The sequence below is a fragment of the Syngnathus floridae genome, chromosome 2 (genome assembly GCF_059516105.1).
Source record: "Syngnathus floridae isolate MCC-2025c chromosome 2, RoL_Sflo_1.0, whole genome shotgun sequence".
Taxonomy (NCBI): Eukaryota; Metazoa; Chordata; class Actinopteri; order Syngnathiformes; family Syngnathidae; genus Syngnathus; species Syngnathus floridae.
This window is the reverse complement of record NC_142414.1, coordinates 12975184-12994650: the sequence shown is the minus strand read 5'-3', so window position 1 is coordinate 12994650 and position 19467 is coordinate 12975184. Positions and strand designations below refer to the sequence as shown.

Genomic DNA, 19467 nt, shown 5'->3' with positions numbered 1-19467 from the left:
GTTTGTCCAAGTGGACTTGCCATAGTACTTCTGCTGCAGCCAGCTCAATTTCGTATGCCGTATAAATTGAAATGCACATTTTCGCACGCAATTACAGATCAGCATTGGGATGGAGTCCGTTTTCTTGCGGTTCGACTCGTATGACTTCGAAGCTGATCAAAGATTCCAGCAGGGCCTGCAGACATTACAGGCCAGCGTCTCTGGCCAAGAAGCAAACTTACTGGACGCGAAACTCTTCTTTTATAACAGGTAGGTTGGTCTATGTCCCCAAATCTACATGACATGACTGGAACGCCTGTCATTCTAAAGATTTAACTCAACTACCACCAGCACCCTAGAAAGGATTTAAAAAAAAAACAAAAAAAACCTTTTCAACCTAAATTGAACATAAACCAAAACCACTTTAAATTCAATATGTGTTTATTTATAATATTTATCCACAGCAACTAATTACATTTGCAAAACTAGTGTTGTCACAGTGTTGCCAGCGACAAAAACGAAGTTTGTCTCAGAAAGAGATAACATGAGCAGAATTATTTAGAAACTCTGGCTCACGACAGATAAGGGGCCCAGTGGAAGGCTGTCATTGCTGAAGACATTGGTGCCCATGCATATGTTGGAAAAGCAGTGATTTATGCACGTTTTTGACATGAGACATCTTTTTTTAGGTTGAAAACAAAATGATTTTAGCCCTTTTTTGCCATGTCATTCACAAATACAACCGCTGCTAGATTTGTGAGTGGATGACCAAGGATGCAGATGTGGGACTTCTGCCTACAGATGCAGCAGCGTTTTACTGCAGAGATACAATTTGATTTTCATTTCCAGCAATGTGTTATGCACGTTGCCAATGATGGTGACACAGCTTGAGAAGAAACACAACACAGATCCATCCGCTTGGCTTTTTTATGTACTGTTTGCATATTTAGAATTGTATATAAATAGAGGTAATTTTGCAAATAACACAAAATGTTCTTAAAAAAAAAAAATTGTAACTCGAGCTTTTACAAATTCTCTGATCATGATTTTCTTGTCAGGTTTGTGGAGCCCGTGGACGCCATTAGCTACAAAGCGTGGTCCATCTCTGCTTCCAAAGTGACACCTTCATCTTGCAGCGATGCTGAAGAACAGAAGTCTGAAAACTCACAGGTAAAGTCGCTTTCCTTTGCCGAGGTTATGCGACTCGTCCAAGAGGGCAAGGACTTACCCGGGGTGACAAAAGTGGAAATACAGGCAAGCAATCTGAGTGCGACTCCTTCACAAATGGAAAGAATACGCAAACCCTGGGAGGTGGCATCAGCGCCCAAGTGACAAGTCACTCAATAAGTTTCGTTTTTATAAAAAGTAGCTATTTCCTACAAATGTAAGAGCATACAGCCGGTTGCTCAGAATTTAAATGATGGGTTCAAGTTTGACAGGGAATTACTTTTACAAGATTAACAGGAACAAAAAGTCCGATCTTGCAGGTAATGAACAGAATATTGTTGGGACAGGACGTCAAACGATTTGGTCCTGGCCTGTCATTTCAGTTGTCCACCATTTTCTGCATCATGGCCTAAGCTCAAGCATCAGTTGTTTTCCACTCGTGGCATTTATAATTAGAGATTTTTAAATAACTGCTAACATGCCATACAGTACTTTGAGGCATTTCAGGCACACTCCTACCCAAGGCGATATTTTTTCGGAGTGGCGTGACGTAATTCCAGTAAATTCTGAGGCATCGCCCTTTCCGGTAATGTTGTTTTGAAGTGGTTGTACCGCTTAGAATTATCGTCAGTTGTTAACGTTTTGGGGTATTTCTAGGGACTCCGCTTGTGTGTGTGTGTATTGTTATTGTTAACATTCGCAGAAATAAATTTGTCGTATATGATCGCACCAAAGCCATCAATCTTACAAGGGTGCCGTTTGTCAATGCTAGAAAATCCCGGAGCAGTCATGACAGTTCTCAAGCTTTACTCTGTTCAGGCAGCTTAACGATATTCCTGGCCTTTAAACTTTTGTTCTGTCTGTATGTATATTATTATTGTCTGTTAAAAATTGCCTTGCAACTCGAAAAATTACTAAAATTGTTTGAATGTTTTGAACGAACCTTGACAAATTGTGGTTTGAACGCAACATTTGCTGCCTTCAAATATCCTGACAATCGTCCACCACTCTAGTGTTAAGGTAGAAGACAAAAGTTAGCACTGTTAGCATAGCACCACAGGTTAAAAACAAAATGCCGTTTGTCTCCATGTAACTATGACGCTTGTATTGATGCACACCTGGGCAATAAATGTGTCACAGTATGTTATTCTTTATTAAGGCAGCAACATTTAGCCAACTTCCAGTCACAGTGGAATGCTTATAAAAAGCAGCAAGTAATCCAGTAACATGGAGGCACACTAGACAGACTCAGTGGGACAGTTCACACATTGAAACATAACAAATCAACACATTCATCATAAAAATCATCAAGATTAAAAGAAGTTTAAAAAGTGGATTTGCATCCAAAAAAATCCAGCACCAATATATTGCATTTTCATCATCACATGGTTGATATGACATCACTGATGATTAATGTCAGCTATCTAAAAAAAAAAAACACTTTTCTCCTATTTATAAGTTAAATAGAAACTATCAAAATTAAAGAATAACTGAAGAATTGAGGTAGAGACCAGCAGCCTGTGCCAATAAACAAATCCTGTTTTGGCAAGACTAGCGAGCGACATTTGACATACTATTAAGATACAGAATGTTTGCAGAAGTCACCTTTTGGTCGTTTCAGTAACTCTCACTGCTGAGGGTAACTTTTTGGTCAGAAACGTTCTCTTGGTAGGTGCAAGTTCTTATATTGTAATGTAACAGCTGCCTCTGGCTCTGGAGCACACGCTCAGATTTCACTGAGGTATTAAAACAAGCTCGTAGCATTGTAAACATTTTTATGCAGCAGCCATAATCTTAACTGTGTGTCAGTGTGCTCACTCTGTTTAAAAGCTGTCTGCTGATGGCCTAAAAATACTTGACGGCAATGTAGGTCTGTTGTGCTGTTTGTGACATCATACAGTAGATTGTAGCACCATTTAAATTGGGAGTTTGCGATTTAAAAAGGTAAAAAACACAAACCATTTTTGTCATATTTTTTCCCTAGTAAACTACCAACGGGAAACTTATGTTACTCTAATGGTCGGTAGCTCAGTCACGCCTTCTGTTTCTGATTGGAAAGTACTCGAGGCAGACCACGACGGCAGTTTTGCAATATAACAAAAAAAGTTGTTGTTTTTTTATTACACACTTCCCTTTAACCTAAGTAACCATAAGTTGTGACATTAAAAACAATAAAAAAAAGTATATCCATCTATCTTTTTTTTCTTTAGTAGGATTGCAAGAGTGACCAGTGGGCAGCCAATCGCAAGGCACATATTGAAAAATCAAAACCCACCTTCACAATCTCACCCAAGGCCAATTTACACACATGTTGTTTGAATTGTGGGAGGACACCGACATACAGCAGCAAACATTTGATGTTCCGGGAAGATCTCTTGCGTTCGTGCATGGAAATACCGTATTTTCTGGACTAGAAGCCGCTACTTTGTGCACAAGTTTTGAACCCTTCATCTTGTAGTCCAGTGCGGCTTATCTATGTATTTTTCATGACGGTGGCGATTATGGAAATTAAACTAGCTTATTGTGCTGCTTATATATAAACAAGACTTTCCCCTAATTTTATCTGCCGTGGTTTTTAGTCCAGAAACGGTATTCACGCATTCGGGGCCTTACGAACTTTGCTGGTGCGATTCACATTCAAAATAATCTTTGAGTGGCGCCATCAGGTGGCGAATGACGGCGACACTCCAGGAACGCCCCAGGACCCTTTGGCGTTGCAGGCGGCCCATGTTGTTTACGTCCGTGTAATGTTTAGGGAAGCCGAAAATCCTAGACACGCACAAATAGATGGGACACAGTGACATTTTGGATGTGTGAAAATAAATGCAAATGATCCAGTTGCACCGAGTGCTGTGTGCAGCTTGGCCACTGAGGCAGGATCATACAGAGACAGAATTTTCACAACTGACTGTAGCCAGTCCTATGAGTTGTTTCTCGCAGAGGATAAAGGATATATTCCCCTGAATATTTTGTGCTATTGTCTGTCTATGTTTTGCGACACCTTTTGTGTTCAAATACCCATTTGATGTTTACTGTAATTTCTTGTATATAATACAGTACACCCCCCTCAAAATCCAGATTTTCCCTTTTCCACTGGATACTACACAACTCCAAATTGCTGCTTTTTATGCTCAAAAAAGGAAGTATTGTCCGTATTTGATGAGGTTTTTCCAATGAATTTGGTTGATTAGTGACCAACTGCATACAGGTTCAACTTTTTTTGCAATATTTTTCCATTATCATTTGCGTCTTGTGTCACATGCGCACGAGATGATATGTCCAAATACTTACTGCTCCATTTCGGTACACCACAGGTAGTCATCTTTGCCGTTCATGATGACAGGAAGTCCCACTTTCCCTTGAACCATGGAGTTTGTCTTTGTAGTGATGGTTCGCACCTTCTCCAACTGCACAAATACACCAACTTATGGAATGAGCAAAGCATGTGCTATAATATTTTTGAGCCCACCGACCGACCAACCAACCGAAATGAAGCGGATGTTGTTTTCCAGATTGCTGCCTTAGAGATTTGTTGTTCTACTACATTGCGATGTGGATTTGAATTGAAGGAATTGTTCAGCTGAAAGCTGCTCTTACCTTTGCCACACGGCCAACTTCCAAACAATCCTGAAGATTTACTTTTTGATCCAGAGATGCGGCCACCGGCCTGAAGAGGAACAACACATTTTTTTTATTACGAGCATACTTAACCACCTCTCTTTATTTTGTCAATACTGCATGCTACGGCTTCAACACAATTATGCGGTGGGTGGCACCTTGACATACGAAGCATCAGCATAGATCAAGCCCTTGAAATATAAAACGTGTAATTATTGTAGGATTATTTTCTATTTATTTCTCTTTTTATGAACAGGAGGCCACGAGCCGTCTGGGTAAATTGTGTCATTTTAAATTGTATTGGAGGAAGTGATAGGCTTCACCATCATTATGTCATCTCAAGTTTTGACTTGGCTGACTTTTTAGTTCTGTACTTTTAAAATCCACTGTGTACACATTTGAACAAGGTCTAGCGTTTCATACCTATTCATGCCTGGGAGGTTTCCCCAGAAGTAGCGAGCTCGATGTGCAGGGCTGACAGTTACGGCATCGATGATGATTGGATTGCACTGAACAACAAAACAATGGGACAAGTTAGTGCAGTGTGTTCCCCAGCGGCAGTAATTGAAAAGGATCACCTCTAGGAATCTGCAGATGTCCGTCTTGTCTCTGCTGGACATGAAGACCACATTTTCAAAGAGCCAGAAGAAAGGCCGGTCGTCACCCTCCTTCGGCTTCAGCAGCGTCAAAATGCGGTAGAATTCAAAGAACAGCCTTCCGGTGCCCTCTGCAGGATCGACAGTTAACCTCCAATCAGTTTATTTTCTCCACAAGAACAATGAATCCCACGTGTTCCAGTGCCAAAAGTTTGAATCCGACTTACCAAACAATCCTTTCCGCAGGGGATTGACCATGGAGAGGTCGTTGCAAGGACTTCCTCCAATCAGTAGGTCAAAAGGCCCCCATTCAGCAAGCTGCAACACAACCACTTCCAGTTTATTGCTTCCTCCAAACCACCTACAAATTTGTTTTCATGCATGAGACCAAGCGGCTTGGCCAGGGCACGGAGTAACCGCGTACGTGTTTCCTTGTGATGGTGCGGACGTCGTTGATGTATTCGATCTTGCCAGCGTGCTTGATCATCCCCACCGCGATGGAATCCTCACAAATCTCGGAGGCAATGTAGCGATCCACTTTAAAGCCAAGGTCTTTGAGCACCAGGTATCCTGTCATGGTGGAAGAAAAGAGCTGTATAATCGTCCATTATGCACAAAACGGCTATACGATGCATGTCTATACGTACATCATACATATACACTCTCACTTGAAGCATGAAGTGTAAACGCAGCCTAAGCAGGACTGATTTAACCTGAACTGACCTGTTGCGATGCCGTCAAAGAGTGACAGAACCTTCAAGGGCTTGCGTCTATCTGCGGGGATGGCCGGGTAAATTCTGTGAGGCTCCTGGGAACAATCATATTGGTCAATGGAGGCAAAAACCCGTGATCAAAAACAAACACAAATTTTACATTTCTGCGACAGTGTTGGGACTAACGGCGTTACGAATGCTGTTTTAGATTTCCAGAAATGGATGATCTACTTTGAATTTGGATCATATAATGCTACTTGTGCATGTATGGTACAGTACGTTTTTAGGATTCTAAAATCAAAATGGTAAAGAGTATCATTTGTTACTGAGTTACAAAGTGTGACACAATATACTCACAAACTCCATGGCGCTGTTGTTAGCAAAGAAGTCTTGGACTTTAACGCTCCAGTCTGGCCTGAGTTTGAGCTTTCCCTGGCACTGCGTTGGCTGGCAAATGTAGCAGCTCCACGGGTCAATATCCTTCAGCTCACGAAAGGTTCCTCGTCCCACGAGGATCTCCACGCACTCCTTACAGAAGCATCTGCCGTGGACACAGCACAGCACAAATGTAGTTTTGACACCACCTTAGAGAGTAGCTTTCCAATTGTTGAAAAATTCACTTCACTTGAGGGTCGATTATTTTTATGTCCTTAGAATGGTGTTACATAGCAGGCTCCCATTTCCACACACAGATTTTTGCATGTGGGTTGAACTCTGACCTTGACCCTAAGTATACTTTATTCAAATTTACCTGCAACAGCTGGCGTTTCCACAAAGAATGACCTCTGACCCGCCACAGCACACGGTGCAGTACGACTGGTAGCCATCTTCGTCGTAGCGATACAATGTTTCAGTGAAGTTCTCCTGCGGACAGTGATCTTGTCATTTTTGACTTGTGATTTCCAACCCGTAGGCCGCAGCACATTCGTGACAAATAGTGACATCATCAGATTTGTAATACAGGAAAAACAGATAAAGTCATAAATATTTCATTGTATATACCTTTTATGACATTTTAGTTTGGTTGTGCGCTGGGATCTTTTCTCATTAGCTCAAAAAAGGTGTCTTGTGAACTGGACCAGAATGATGACATCATTGCAGACTAGCTTACCTTGCATTTGAAACAAAGACCACCTTCGAACAATGGGTGCTGCACATCAACGTCAGGCGACCCGCAAGCCAAACAACAATCTGAAATAACAAACCTTTCCTTTAAAATGTGTCATTTATAAAACAGTATAAGAAGGAAATCATAAATGACCTTCAATTTTGGTGCCTTTGTCTTTAAGCCTCTCAATTAAAGTGTCTGTAAAACATGAAAGTAAATCAGTCAAATATGGTTTTTTTTTTACTTGATCAAAAACACAGGAATTCATAATCTGCAGGCTGTAATTTTCCATAGGTGCGAAGGTGAATGTAAATAATTGTTTGACTGTCCGCTCGACATCCCGTACATCCAACCACGAACAAATCAAAGTGACAACTTGACTGGAATTCGGATTGTGGATGAGCGCGTGGAGTCCACATACCTCTTGTGAACGTGTAGTTGCAGGTGCTTGCACGACTCTTATAAGCTTGTTTCTTTTTCACTGGTGGCTGGTAGTCGGACTGAGCCGAATCCGAATTGGACAATTGGCTAGCTTCGTGAATAACTAGTTAAGATGACAGAGAAAGAAATGTTTTTCAGAAGCTTCTTTGAGCGAGAACTGCAGAGCGGAAATGTGCCCAGTAGACTGTTCAACTTACCTGGTGGCGCAAATCCCTGCGGCCCTGATGGTAGAAATCCTTTCACTGCCCAGTCCAGCATCAGATTCATTTCTTTATCTTTATTTCCTTTTGCCTCTTCAAAAGACTTCTCAGCGCGCTCACTTGCAAGCTGCAGGTTATAAATTGGGATTAGTGTGCATTTTGCAGACAGCGGTCATTTGTTCATGCCCATGAAAAGTGAATGTGTTGCCCATTTAACTGCATTTGTCTGTGGGGGTTGTATTTTTTTAAACCCCCAAATTTCTTGAGACCAGTAAATGTAAAAAAATGATAAATATACATAAATAATAATAACAGACTTTCCCTTGACTCTATGAACAATATTGATATTAATAGCACATAATCAACTATGTAGATTTTTTTAGTGTGTCAATTGATGCCGTTTTATTTGCACAACTCAGTTTATATAACTAGAAGGAAGATTAGAAGCGAAACAGGGAAGAGTAAGACCATGCTGAGAAGTGAAGAGGATGGCAGAAGATAAAGAAGAGTATGGGGAGAAGTACGGCTCAGGAATGTATGCATGGCAAACAAAGGTGCATCTTCAGTCACCTCCGTGGTGTCTGAACTGTCTCGTCCAGACTTTGTCCTCTTGCCGCACTCCACTTTCTCTGAAATCTCCTGTCTGGATCTGATTGCCTGCTTCTCGGCTAACTTGGCGCGCATAAGTAGACTCTTGGCGTGTTCTTTGGGATGCGCCTTTTTCAAATGGTTAAACAAGTTGGTGGTGTTGCCCCTACACGTTTTAACATTCTCCTTGCACATTTTGCAGAGCACGAGCGCTTGAGCAATGTCGTCTGGCTCGAAACCAAACCATTTCCAAATCACAGAATGTGACCCCCTTTTGGGCACTAAATAGTTTTTGTCAGACATCCTAAATTTTGTGTGTAAGGATAAAAAATTATTGTTATGGAAGTGCTACATAAAGATGTTGAGTTTGTCCAATTAGTTTTGTCGCACTAAGTTTTGTTGATTGTATTATTACTGTTTGGTTTGACGAATTACTTTTGTCCCACTAAATCATCTTTTACTGTCATACAAAATCTGTTTATGTTTTATAATTGACTAGGCTTTCTTTCTGTTTGTCCAATTAACTGTCGCACAAAATCGCCTTTGACAAAGAAAATTTTGTTGAATATTTCACTTAATATCGCTCTTTTTACTGTCCAATCTGATGTCCCACTACAACATAGAAAATTTCGTTAATTACAAGGTAATCATCGACGGGACTGTTCAGTTTGTTCATTTACTTTAGTCCAAATTGCGCTTCAACGATCAGGAATCCGGGCAGTTCACGTGAGTTGGGAAATTTTAAACCCGGCATGCTCAATCTCGAACAGTGCGGACAGAATCGGATCAAAAGTCAAAAGAAAGCACGAGGTGTTCACGTTTTTTTCTCCTGTTGCTTCATACGGACTACACGGGAAGGGGGAGACTTTGTTTTTTCAAATCGTTTTCAAATGTTTAACCAATTAACCGATTGGAAAGACGAACACGAAACTACCACTTTTCGCGAGGACTTGCCGATTCAAGTTACTCGAATTACACGTGCAAATCTAGTTGAGATCGACTTTCAATGAAAACGCAGCGATCGGTGGCTTTGTCTCCCCTCTTTGTGGTCCTTGAGAGTGCAGATGTGGTCGAGGCTCTCCGGTGATCCGCTCCAGGAGGCACGTGAACGCAACTATCCAGTCTGCAGATATTTTGATCGCGATTCTTTCGAAAGCTACAAATTTGCGACGATGTTCACAGTTCGAGCCGACTTGAGATGTTATTCTTGGGGGCTGCCGGCGGAAGTGAGGAAAAACTGACCCTGCCGGAAGCGTGGAAGGCTTGGGAGGGGGCTGCAAGAGACCCTGCGCAAATGGGGGGTCGCACGGGATCGGACAAAGCATTTTTTTTTTTTGCTCCCATTGACTCAAGTCAATGAAACACGCCGGGCCATTAAGTCACAACTTTAAAACCAGAGCCAAGCAAACATCTAAATTAATGTGGCCCACTTAAAAGAAAATGAAGTCAACTTTTTTGATAAATGTATTTGCTCCTTTCATTTAAATCTGCAAACTATCTACTTTTAACAGATATTACTAAGACTTTTTTTTCCCACCAAATCCCTTGACATAAACCTAGCAAAAATTAGAAACATATTTCAGATGGGCACGACCCATGTGAGGATAAGTGGTTTAGAAGATTGATAGATGGAATTAAATATATGGTATAGTAGCAATAAAATGCAGGACCCCTTTGTTCACACTGTAAACAACAACAATAATTTTTGCATCTCCAAAACCATCACTTATTGGGAAAATATCCTGTCATGTTTCCTAAGCAAGGCTCTGGACTAACTTTTTTTTTTTTTTACTAGGAGCACAGTGGGCACTAACTTCAAATTTCAAATAAAAAATGTAGGTTCAGCCACTGTGAATTAAAATTAAATGTTCACGTTTCCACTCATTTTGGCAATATTACTAATGTATGGCCTGAACACTATAATTATTAATGCCAAAAATGAGTTTGACACTCTGTACCATTATTCAAAGTACACAAATGATCAAGAACACGATTTTTAAATGAGATTTAAGTTCACCTGTAAGACATTTAAATATAGGAAAACCATTCAACAAAATGTGACAATGAAGAAAATAATGAGTTGGCCTTTGTTCATTCATCAGTGGTATTTTCCCCCAAATTGCCAATTTATTATAGCTGTATTGTTATTTTGTGTTATCTGTAATGTGCAGCTTTTGTGAAATGCACTACATAAGTAAAGTATTTTATTTCTTTTTTTTGCAGTTTTTTCACACTGCATCTTCTACAATAACATCAATTTAAAATACGATGAAAAATTTTGAGATCCATGATCAAAACGCAGTAGACAGAAAGTCGTGTAAAATTGAGGCTTAGCTGTACTACAATAGCTTGTGTACAGCAAGTGTGTTAAAGAGGAGAATGTCGAATGAGACAAGATTTTTATGTCGGGAGTAAGTTGTTTGTGGAAAAGAGTCTATGTTGCAATCTGTAAACCATTTATCATGAGTTTGGAGTTCTGGTAATGTTATGGTCCAAACTATTAATATAGGCAATTAAAATCATTTTTAAATAGGAGGTTGTCAAGTATTTGTGGTTCTACATGGCAGGCATCTAAACTAAAACCAGACAACAACACTGCAGTAGAATTATACCGTACCGTGTGTGGTCATCATAGCTGATCGCCTGTTGATCTTGTTTTCTTACCTCTATGACTTGGAAGATGGCGGCCTTATAAGTGGGCAGGCTGGCAAATGAATTTTTGCAGAAACATTTCGTGAACTTCCGAAAAGGCATCAAAGCTTCCGTCGCAATCTGTGATAGAAAGTCCATTTGTGTAGACTAGAAATTCACTTCTGCGGCACATTAATATCAAATAAATAAAATAAAGTAGCTCGGCAGCAGTCAAACCTTTGAGAAGGTTCCATCGCCAAACCATTCAACCCTTCGTACACCTGGAGGGGAAAATTTGGTTTTCCAAGGAATCACCAAACCGGGCCACCAAGAGAAACCCTCAATCTTCCCCCATATGAGCTCTCCTGTCAAAAAGCCGTTCCCATCCTGAAGAAGGGGAAAATCAAATGTGTTCAATCTGATCTCAAAAGCATTGAAGTTTTTTATTTTAATGATAAGTCCAACTGTATTTTGCACTTTTGAATGACCTGGTAATTGGCTTTCCGTCGTCCTTTGTGCGCTGTATATCTGTTTGGTGTGTTTTCCACCTAAAAGTTAAGAGGGGGAAAAAAAATCAATGAATTGATATTAATCTTGGTGGAATATCCATGACCCAAGCTTGATGAAAAAAAATTCCATAAAGAAAAAAAAAAAAATTACCCCACAAAATTACATGATCTAATCTGTTTCTATTTGCGCCATTTACATGTCAGATAATTTTTGGGCACGTGATGCTGTTTGAAGCATTTTGACACGTTTACTTGAAAAAGCCCAAGAATTTTCCCTCGCATGGGCTTATTGGTAGATATTTATTTACTGAAACCTTTATTTTTACTGCAAGCCAATCAAAGAAAAGTTTTTCCAAATAGCAATATTATTTGCCCTCTCAAAGATTTCTCCAGAACCCATCATCCAGTCTTCATAATTCTTGGTTTGTTTCCCTCTGGTTGAAGTGGCCATTCCAACCACACTCAGCATTTTGACAGGATGTCATTTTGTCAGGGTGCCATTTAAAGGCTGAATTGCTTGACCTCTATTGAGCAAAGGCACACATTGGGGAAATCTCACAGCACACCACAATCTAATGAATGAGCATTGAATTTGTTTGGCTGTCAGTATACAAGTCTGACACCCAGTGATATTAAAAATTATATTTATCCATTTCTGCCATCACACGCAGTTTATAGATTGTAAGTTGATAGATAAATAAATGAAATTGTGTATGGATAGAAGAGGAGGAAATATACCCTTTCGTCAGAGTCGCCGTTCTCTACAAGTAGGCTGTCATTTATGGTCAGGTCTAAGAAAAGAAAAACATGCTTTATTATATGCTCGTTTCATTGTGATACACTTGAACCAGTTTGCAAGCTACCTTGGCATTTGGATCCATTATAGACAAACGTTTGTAGCATCTAGCACCACCAATATATGTGCGTACACGGAGAATATACATACTAGACTGTACTTCTATTTCTTACCTTTTAACTTGGTTAGGGCTACGTGGCATGGCTTTATATACTTTGTATACTGTTCCTTCAGTTCTGAAAATAAAATGGAATGGATATGATTATACCCCTGCAGATGAGAAATGCTCATTCAACTTAAATAAGCAGAACTTAGTCATTTTGCCTTTTTTGTTTATTCATCATTTATAAGTTGGATAATATTGTGAATTAAAAAAAAAATAAAAATCCCCTAAACATTACACATGAAGCAATTTCAAAGACTTGAAGCACAATAATAACAGTTTGTTTTTTAACTTACCCGTAACTGTGTTAGCTTGAGGTACTGTTTGGTTATCGGGGCTGTCTGACATGTGCCCGCCATTGCTCTCTATGGAGCATTCACTGTCAAACAGAGAGTCATCATCTGCAATTCCCAGGTCCTAACATTGGAAATAAGTGCAATCAATTGTTAGGACACCCTCTTTAATTTAAAATGATCCCAATTCTCGGACTTTCTGCTCCAAGCACGTCAGCCACGCTATATAAACATCGCACACCCAGTTTGTCCACATTGCTATCCCGTCCTGTCTGTTTCCTGCCTTCCCCAAACTGACTCACGTTGCCCACCTAACCTGTTGCTCGACCCGACTTCTACCTGGCCTGGCCCATGATTGGATCACTAGTTCTGCCTACGCCCTACCTGCTTTGTTTTGGGCTCCATTTTCTTCCTAGGTACAAACTTCTGCCTGTCCCCGACCCTGGTTCGCCCTTGCCAGCTTCGCTGACGCATCTTCTTCACTCCATTGCCTGTGATGCACTTTCCCTTTACCTCCTATACAAAAAATGAGAGTACTGTGACACATTTGGTTGTCCTGTCTGTCTGATCACAAAAAGTGGTGTCAATTAAGACCGGGCTGCTTAACTTAAGTAAGATTTTTCAGAATGCAATGAAATTCTATTTTGCTCACAAGCAAAACACAATTTTTCTGTATGCACACAAAAAAACCTGATTTAATGATCGAGCTTTTGGCATTTGGAAGTTATAAAGCCACTAAGTTGACAGGGAAGGGGATTTTTTTTTTCTCTCATGCCACTTAGGACTTTATAGGAAGCATTATCATGCAAAAAGGCCTTTTCTAACGTCATCCTTTGTTGAGCATCACCAGACTTGGCCCAGCAGTGTTTCTGGTTGCTACCTTGCCATTGGCTAGCGGCTCGGGTTCACAGTCCTCGGTGGAAGAGGACAGTTTCCTTATGCCTAAGGATGTGAAAATGAAATTCCGATTAATGCTGTGATCAAACCATAGCCACAACTTTGTATGACTGTCACCGTCACAAAGAATGAAATTACTTTTTTTTGCGGGTTTAGGTGGCGGATACAGGCTGATGTCACAGTTGTTTCTGGCCGTCACAGCATCGTACTCTTTGTCCGTCACATTGGCTGTGTAGAAGGCTTTAAACCAAGATAGGAACTCCAAGTTTATTTCAAAGTCCCCTTTAATGAGTTCGTTAGCTGGAATGCTCTAAAGGGAAACGAAGAAAATGTGAATAGTTTTAGTTCGAGGATTTAAAAGGCCAGTCCTGATATCCTGAGATCAAATATCACAATGAGCACCACTATCTGCAAGGATACGACCACCACAATAAATAAAAGGAGCAATAGAAATACAGAAATACTGTGTGTATACACGTGTACACGTGAGTGTACATACAGTACGTATGTTTATGTACAATGGTACCTTTACTTACCATCTCTATATAATTCATAATAATGAACCAGAAGCGCGCTATGTTAGCTCCCATAACAATTTCTCACAATAATTTAATCTCTGCAAGTTTTTTTTTACATTTTCTAATGATCATTTGTACAACCTCGTGTGGTCACCCTAGCTTGTGTGGACACCATGTTGGTGACCCCTGACCTAGAGAAAATAGCTTTTGTTAAAGATTTACACTCAACCCCCGCTCTTTGTGAGGGATAGTGACTGGGCTTGCCGCATATAATTGACGCCCAGTAAAATGCAGCGGGGGATTTCTTCCCCTCTACTTTAGGAAAAGAAAAAAAATTCTCCTTTGGGTTTTTTCAAAGGCTGATAAATGCATGTTTTCCACAAAAAACAGGGGGGAAATGGAGCAGGGATCCCAGAAAAAAAAGATTAACAAAAAAGATGAATTCCTCATACATGAACTCTTAAACGCAGCACGACTTTATTCAAGCAAATGAACACTACCTTTGTGATGTGATTCTTGGTGAAGGCCTCTTGGAGGAGACTGAAGTTGTGCTTGCAGTCAAACTCAGATTGTGCATCAAACTTCACTTTGCTGATTTCGATTGAGCCTGGGATGACGCAATCCATGATCTGGCAGTGACACGCGCCTGTAATAGTAACGTGATAACAAACACACACAAACGGTGGCCATTTTACTTTTGGGAAGAAGCAACCATTTTGATTTCCTGAAATGACCAACCTGAAGAAATGTGCTCTATCTCCAGGAAATTGGTTTTCAGAAGATTATTCAGCCATGTCAGCAAATCCAACCCATTCGTCTCATCTGGGATTGAGTCCGGGCTCACGATCACTTGTTTGCTCATCTTGCTGAATGGCATGAAGGAAAAACAAATAAGAAGCAAATGAATGAAGATGCAGGATGGTTCTTTGCATGTTGTTCCATCCAAACTGATACTCTATATCCAGTAAATGCTTTTTTACTGGAGTACACAGGTTGGATCAGTGCTTTGACTGGAAGGGGAAATCAAATAATTATAAAAATCTTTACTTTAATATGTTCTATGTGCTCTCACCATTCAAAACATGGTATTCTGATCACTGCTGCGTTTGTGGAATATAGCCATTAGGCACTATAATGTTATTTTCTGCTGATAGCATGTGGCAAAATGGATAAAAACGGGTGGATTTTGCTGCTTAATCAAAATACTGAGTTTAGACAGGTGGAGGCACATAAAAACATATTGTAAAGAATTTCTTTTGGACTTCACTTCCACTTTAAGTACAGTGTGGAAGTACTCTGGCCACCACTGTTTACTGTACTAATTCAGGTAGTTTTCTTACTTCTGAATCGCTGCATCGAGCTCATGGAACGAGTCGAACTTGTCTTGGAAGTCTGCCGGCTGATTTGGGCACAACGTTGTCCGTGTTTTAAAGAGGCGCTTGCGTCGCATGAAGCGGTAACACCAAGTGGATCCTCCCAAAAAGTCGGTAATATTCATCGCCTTGGCAACTACCAGGGCGTGGAGACGTAACTCTGTAGTTGACAAGTCTATCCCACCAGCACGTTGTTCAAGCGCCCATCTATGAACTTCTTCCTCCAGCTGTGGCCATCTTGCTTTTAGCCCACGATTTGCTTTCTTTGTTTTCTTCATTGCAGAAAGAGTAACCTTCGCTTTTCGCCACATTCTCACACCTTTCTCACTCACTCCAAACATTCTTCCCGCTGGCCGATTACCAAGTTGGACCGCATAATTCACAACTTGTAGCTTGAATTCTGCAGAATATGATTTTCTGTTGGGGGCCATTGTGTTCAGTCTTTATCAGTTGTCTCTCATGTAATGTTTACAGTAAACTTTTTTTTGTGGACAAATGTAGCAGATACCCGTAGTTGTCAACATTCAAGAGCATGTGAAATTATATATTTTTATTGATTGATTGGTTGGTTAAGAGATCTTGCTGATTTCTAAAACAGGAACAAAAGAGGGACAAAAACATAGAGGGATGTGAACCAGGGAGCAATGACATAAGTAAAGTTTTATTTTGAATTTGTGAGTTTTGATTTTTTTTTTTGTTGGAAAAACTCCGCGATGTACTGAAGCCGCGATAAACGAACCACGATGTAGCGAGGGATTACTGTATTGTGAATTGCGTCCTCCAGAGATTAGGTTTACATTTTGCAGCAATGGGCTTTGCTTTCATTATATTGTTAATAGTTCAGTAAACTCAGCACGGGTGAATACTTAATTCATCTAAATGGCACTCCAAGGTAAATACGTTAAAAATTAATAATCAAAAGCAAATTATTACCGCTTTTCACATTTATCGGTACAGCGGCATGCCAACACGGTGGAAGTTTCTTCCGTAGAGATTCAAACTAACGTGAAAAGACCGCAGAGAAATCAATGTGTTCAAGTTAGGCAGGCGCAAAGATAGGCAACGTAAAATGGCCGCCAATTGCTTCACTTCTCTCAATGACGAGTAGGTCCGTGGACAGGACGCGCCTTGCTGCAATATGATTGGCTGCAGGTCAGGCGCCGCTGCATTATGACTGGCTGCCACGTCTTGATAAAACCCGACCTACTTTATCCAGGCGCGAAAAGAAAAAAAAATACGACCTGAACGAGGCGGTGTTACTTTATATCCAGCTAAACTAAGCCATCCTAACCCCAACCGGAGTCTTAAACTGAACCAAAACCAATGTGATTGTTTTGATTCTGTACAAATGTGACCCGTATTTGGAACGCGCTCCAATCTCCAACACTGGTTAATAACAACAGAGGTGCCCCCACCATCCGAAAACCAGGAGACAAATAGCGATCTAAAGTCAAATTCGTGCCGAAACTGATGACTTCGTGCAAGTAGTTTTGCAGGCAAATGCTGCAGGTTTTCTGTCTTTTGTTTCGCTCTACTTGCTTCGAGTGACAAAAGGTGATTTGTCACCAAACTTTATTCCAAGCAAGAGACCATCTGCCTCTACTACGCGTGCATACACGCGTTATTACACGGCCCTTGCAAGAACACGATGAAAAAGACAATGCAAGTTTGGATTTCGTTTGTATGATTAAAAGTACATTACTCCAAGCTAGTGCCGAAATGTGTTTTGCATATGCCGCCGATCGGTCTTTGTTACGGGGCGATCATTTCGGTGCGTTTTACGTGGAATTCAAAAAGCTGAATGTAACTGAGGCTCTATTAATGCTTGCTTGTATGAAAGTTTAATTTAAAAAATGGCGCGAGACTTACCGTTTCTTTTGCCTCTTTCCTTCGGAAGAAATGTTCCTCTCTCGACGAGTGCTGGCCGGAAGCACGTTTGGCGGGGCCCACCAGTTAGGACGTCCTCGGCTCCTTGCTGAGCGGTGCAGGTCCGCACATAGGGTACAAAACAAAGAACAGCGAGGTAACCGGCTGGCTAGCTGCTCTTACCCAGTTAGCCCGTCAAAACTAAAACAGATGCAATTTCTAGAGGAATTTTATGTTCATATATATTTCATGAGACCAGAATTGTCATTAATACAGACAATTGCTGTAACTAATTAACTAATGCTGTAACTCCCGAGACCAGTCTCTAGAGTCCACATTTTGAAGTTCTTGATCAAGTCTCGGAATGGCCCGACTGGATTTTCTATCTAATACAGATCTGTTATTTTAAAAAATGGTATTGCATTCATACCAATAAAATCCGCACGTGGCGCTTCTCAGATTTATTTGATTAGCACATTGCCCTTGATTTCATGCCATTTAAGGAAAATCCATATATCGGGATATATGTTTTTCAAAATTGATCTTTTTTGGGGGGGGGAACATCAAAAATACTAGCGGTATCGGTACGGGTGACTACTGGTATCGGTGTGGTATCGGACATATGCCCTTTGAACTTTTGGGTGTGACATTATCAATTCGTTATTGTTCCCTGACTATGCAAAGTTCTTACTCACCACTTACCATGCATTTGTTTGTTTGTTCTGTAGACACGCCATGTACTTACTTACTTCGTCACATTCTTAGTTTAATCATGCTTCCAACTGTTGAGGATAGAGACCTCTAATGCTGGACTTTAACGTCAGAAAGCACGCTGGACATCAGGGAAGATTTTGTTGGTTTAATTTTGAATGATGCGCTCCAGAACAATGCCATGCAGTGGAGTTAAATGAGTATTTAGGCAAGCAAACAAGTAATCAATCCAGTTAGCAAATAAGCAACAAGCAGTTTATCGTCAATGACTATTGTACCACTGTAACCAACATGTATGAACACAAACGTAAAACAGGAAGTGGTATCGCCTGAAAACAGCCTTCAAAATAAAGCACCTTACCTCAAATCAAAGCACGACTGAATAACCTAACTAACATGAAGAATTCTTAACACCAACCTTTTGTTTTCATTGTTAGGCAAAACATTTCCCTCTGTCCAGAACATTCTGTAATAATCCAAAGCTGGCGTCTAGCATTAGGCGACATATGATGTCACATCAAGCGTGAATCAAAACATAGGATGTAATAGAGTACTGAACATTCTTTGACGCCTTTGGCGGTGTCCGTGATTTAGAAAAACATCAGGCATACATTAAACAGTTCATTAAGGGTCATTAAGGTATTCAGGCAATATACCAAAAAACATTTATTTCAAAGTACACAGAAGTTACAGATCATGAAGTTATAAAAACATTTGTCATTACCACTTATCAAAAATGTCTAGTTATGTCTTCTTTATTGATTTAGTGTATAGGTATAATTATATGCTTAAAATGTTTTTATTTATTTAATATGCAAATATACTTGTCTACTTTATTCAATGAGGTGTGAGCATATCTGTTTTTGTAGCTAGGCAGGATTTATTGTTTTTTAGCCCCATTCCTTCACCTTTATTATAAGTCCTTAATGACATGTGTCAGGGTATAAAAGTAATAATTATGTGCCAAATCAGTATTCTTGTACTATACCTTAATAGCTTATGCATACCATGACCTAATCAAGGGCTTATCTAGTAGATGTAATAAGCATCTAAAATCAGTTGCCCATTAATCCAGTATGCTAATGATTGTATTCAAGTAAAATAGTTGGTTCACAAACTTCCTGGGTGGGGGGGAGGCCATACAAGGGAGACGTTTTTTCAAGGAACCTTTCATAATCCAAATGCCAATCACATATAACGATGCATGTTTACCGCCTTTAATGCCTGGGAATTCAAAAATTGTCCTATTTTCAAAGGTGGCAGGGGAGTGTTAATGTTATAATTACACATACATATGTAT

General features: G+C 40.2%; 2 protein-coding genes across 8 annotated transcripts in view; one reads left to right on the top strand and one right to left on the bottom strand.

The window, feature by feature from the left end:
- Nucleotides 1-19467, top strand: part of nol4la (nucleolar protein 4-like a) — a 54021-nt gene that overhangs the window by 204 nt on the left and 34350 nt on the right. The window contains exons 2-3 of the mRNA XM_088398419.1: nucleotides 98-249; nucleotides 1038-1149. Coding sequence (XP_088254545.1) covers nucleotides 110-249; nucleotides 1038-1149 — 252 coding nt within the window. The 5' untranslated portion in view covers nucleotides 98-109. The remainder of the gene's footprint in view (nucleotides 1-97; nucleotides 250-1037; nucleotides 1150-19467) is intronic.
- Nucleotides 2277-18683, bottom strand: LOC148401865 (DNA (cytosine-5)-methyltransferase 3C-like). Of its 7 annotated transcripts, none has more exons than XM_088398344.1 (28): nucleotides 18586-18683; nucleotides 17460-17565; nucleotides 15558-16179; nucleotides 14956-15083; nucleotides 14718-14863; nucleotides 13838-14009; nucleotides 13683-13744; nucleotides 13187-13318; nucleotides 12806-12926; nucleotides 12520-12582; nucleotides 12289-12341; nucleotides 11530-11589; nucleotides 11279-11428; nucleotides 11075-11182; nucleotides 7820-7949; nucleotides 7603-7725; nucleotides 7335-7379; nucleotides 7185-7264; nucleotides 6825-6937; nucleotides 6431-6614; nucleotides 6084-6168; nucleotides 5785-5930; nucleotides 5588-5678; nucleotides 5343-5491; nucleotides 5188-5273; nucleotides 4744-4813; nucleotides 4438-4553; nucleotides 2277-3915 (listed from the first exon to the last, which is right to left on the bottom strand). In XM_088398344.1, the coding sequence occupies exons 3-28, from the start codon at nucleotides 16019-16021 to the stop codon at nucleotides 3756-3758; spliced, it is 3237 nt and encodes a 1078-aa protein (XP_088254470.1). In that variant the 5' UTR covers nucleotides 16022-16179; nucleotides 17460-17565; nucleotides 18586-18683; the 3' UTR covers nucleotides 2277-3755. The 7 variants fall into 7 exon arrangements, with proteins under 7 accessions (XP_088254470.1, XP_088254480.1, XP_088254499.1 ...); XM_088398354.1 differs by lacking the exon at nucleotides 18586-18683 and adding an exon at nucleotides 18206-18525; XM_088398373.1 differs by lacking the exon at nucleotides 15558-16179 and having other exon boundaries at nucleotides 18586-18678.

Bases quoted from the DNA above. Each gene is read 5' to 3' on its own strand.
- LOC148401865 (XM_088398344.1), bottom strand. From the start codon at position 16,021: ATGGCCCCCAACAGAAAATCATATTCTGCAGAATTCAAGCTACAAGTT. The intron at 13,319-13,682 runs GTAGCAACCAGA...TTTTTTGTATAG, and splicing joins AGCCGCTAGCCAATGGCAAG to GAGGTAAAGGGAAAGTGCAT. The intron at 5,679-5,784 runs GTACGCGGTTAC...GTTGTGTTGCAG, and splicing joins GCACCATCACAAGGAAACAC to CTTGCTGAATGGGGGCCTTT.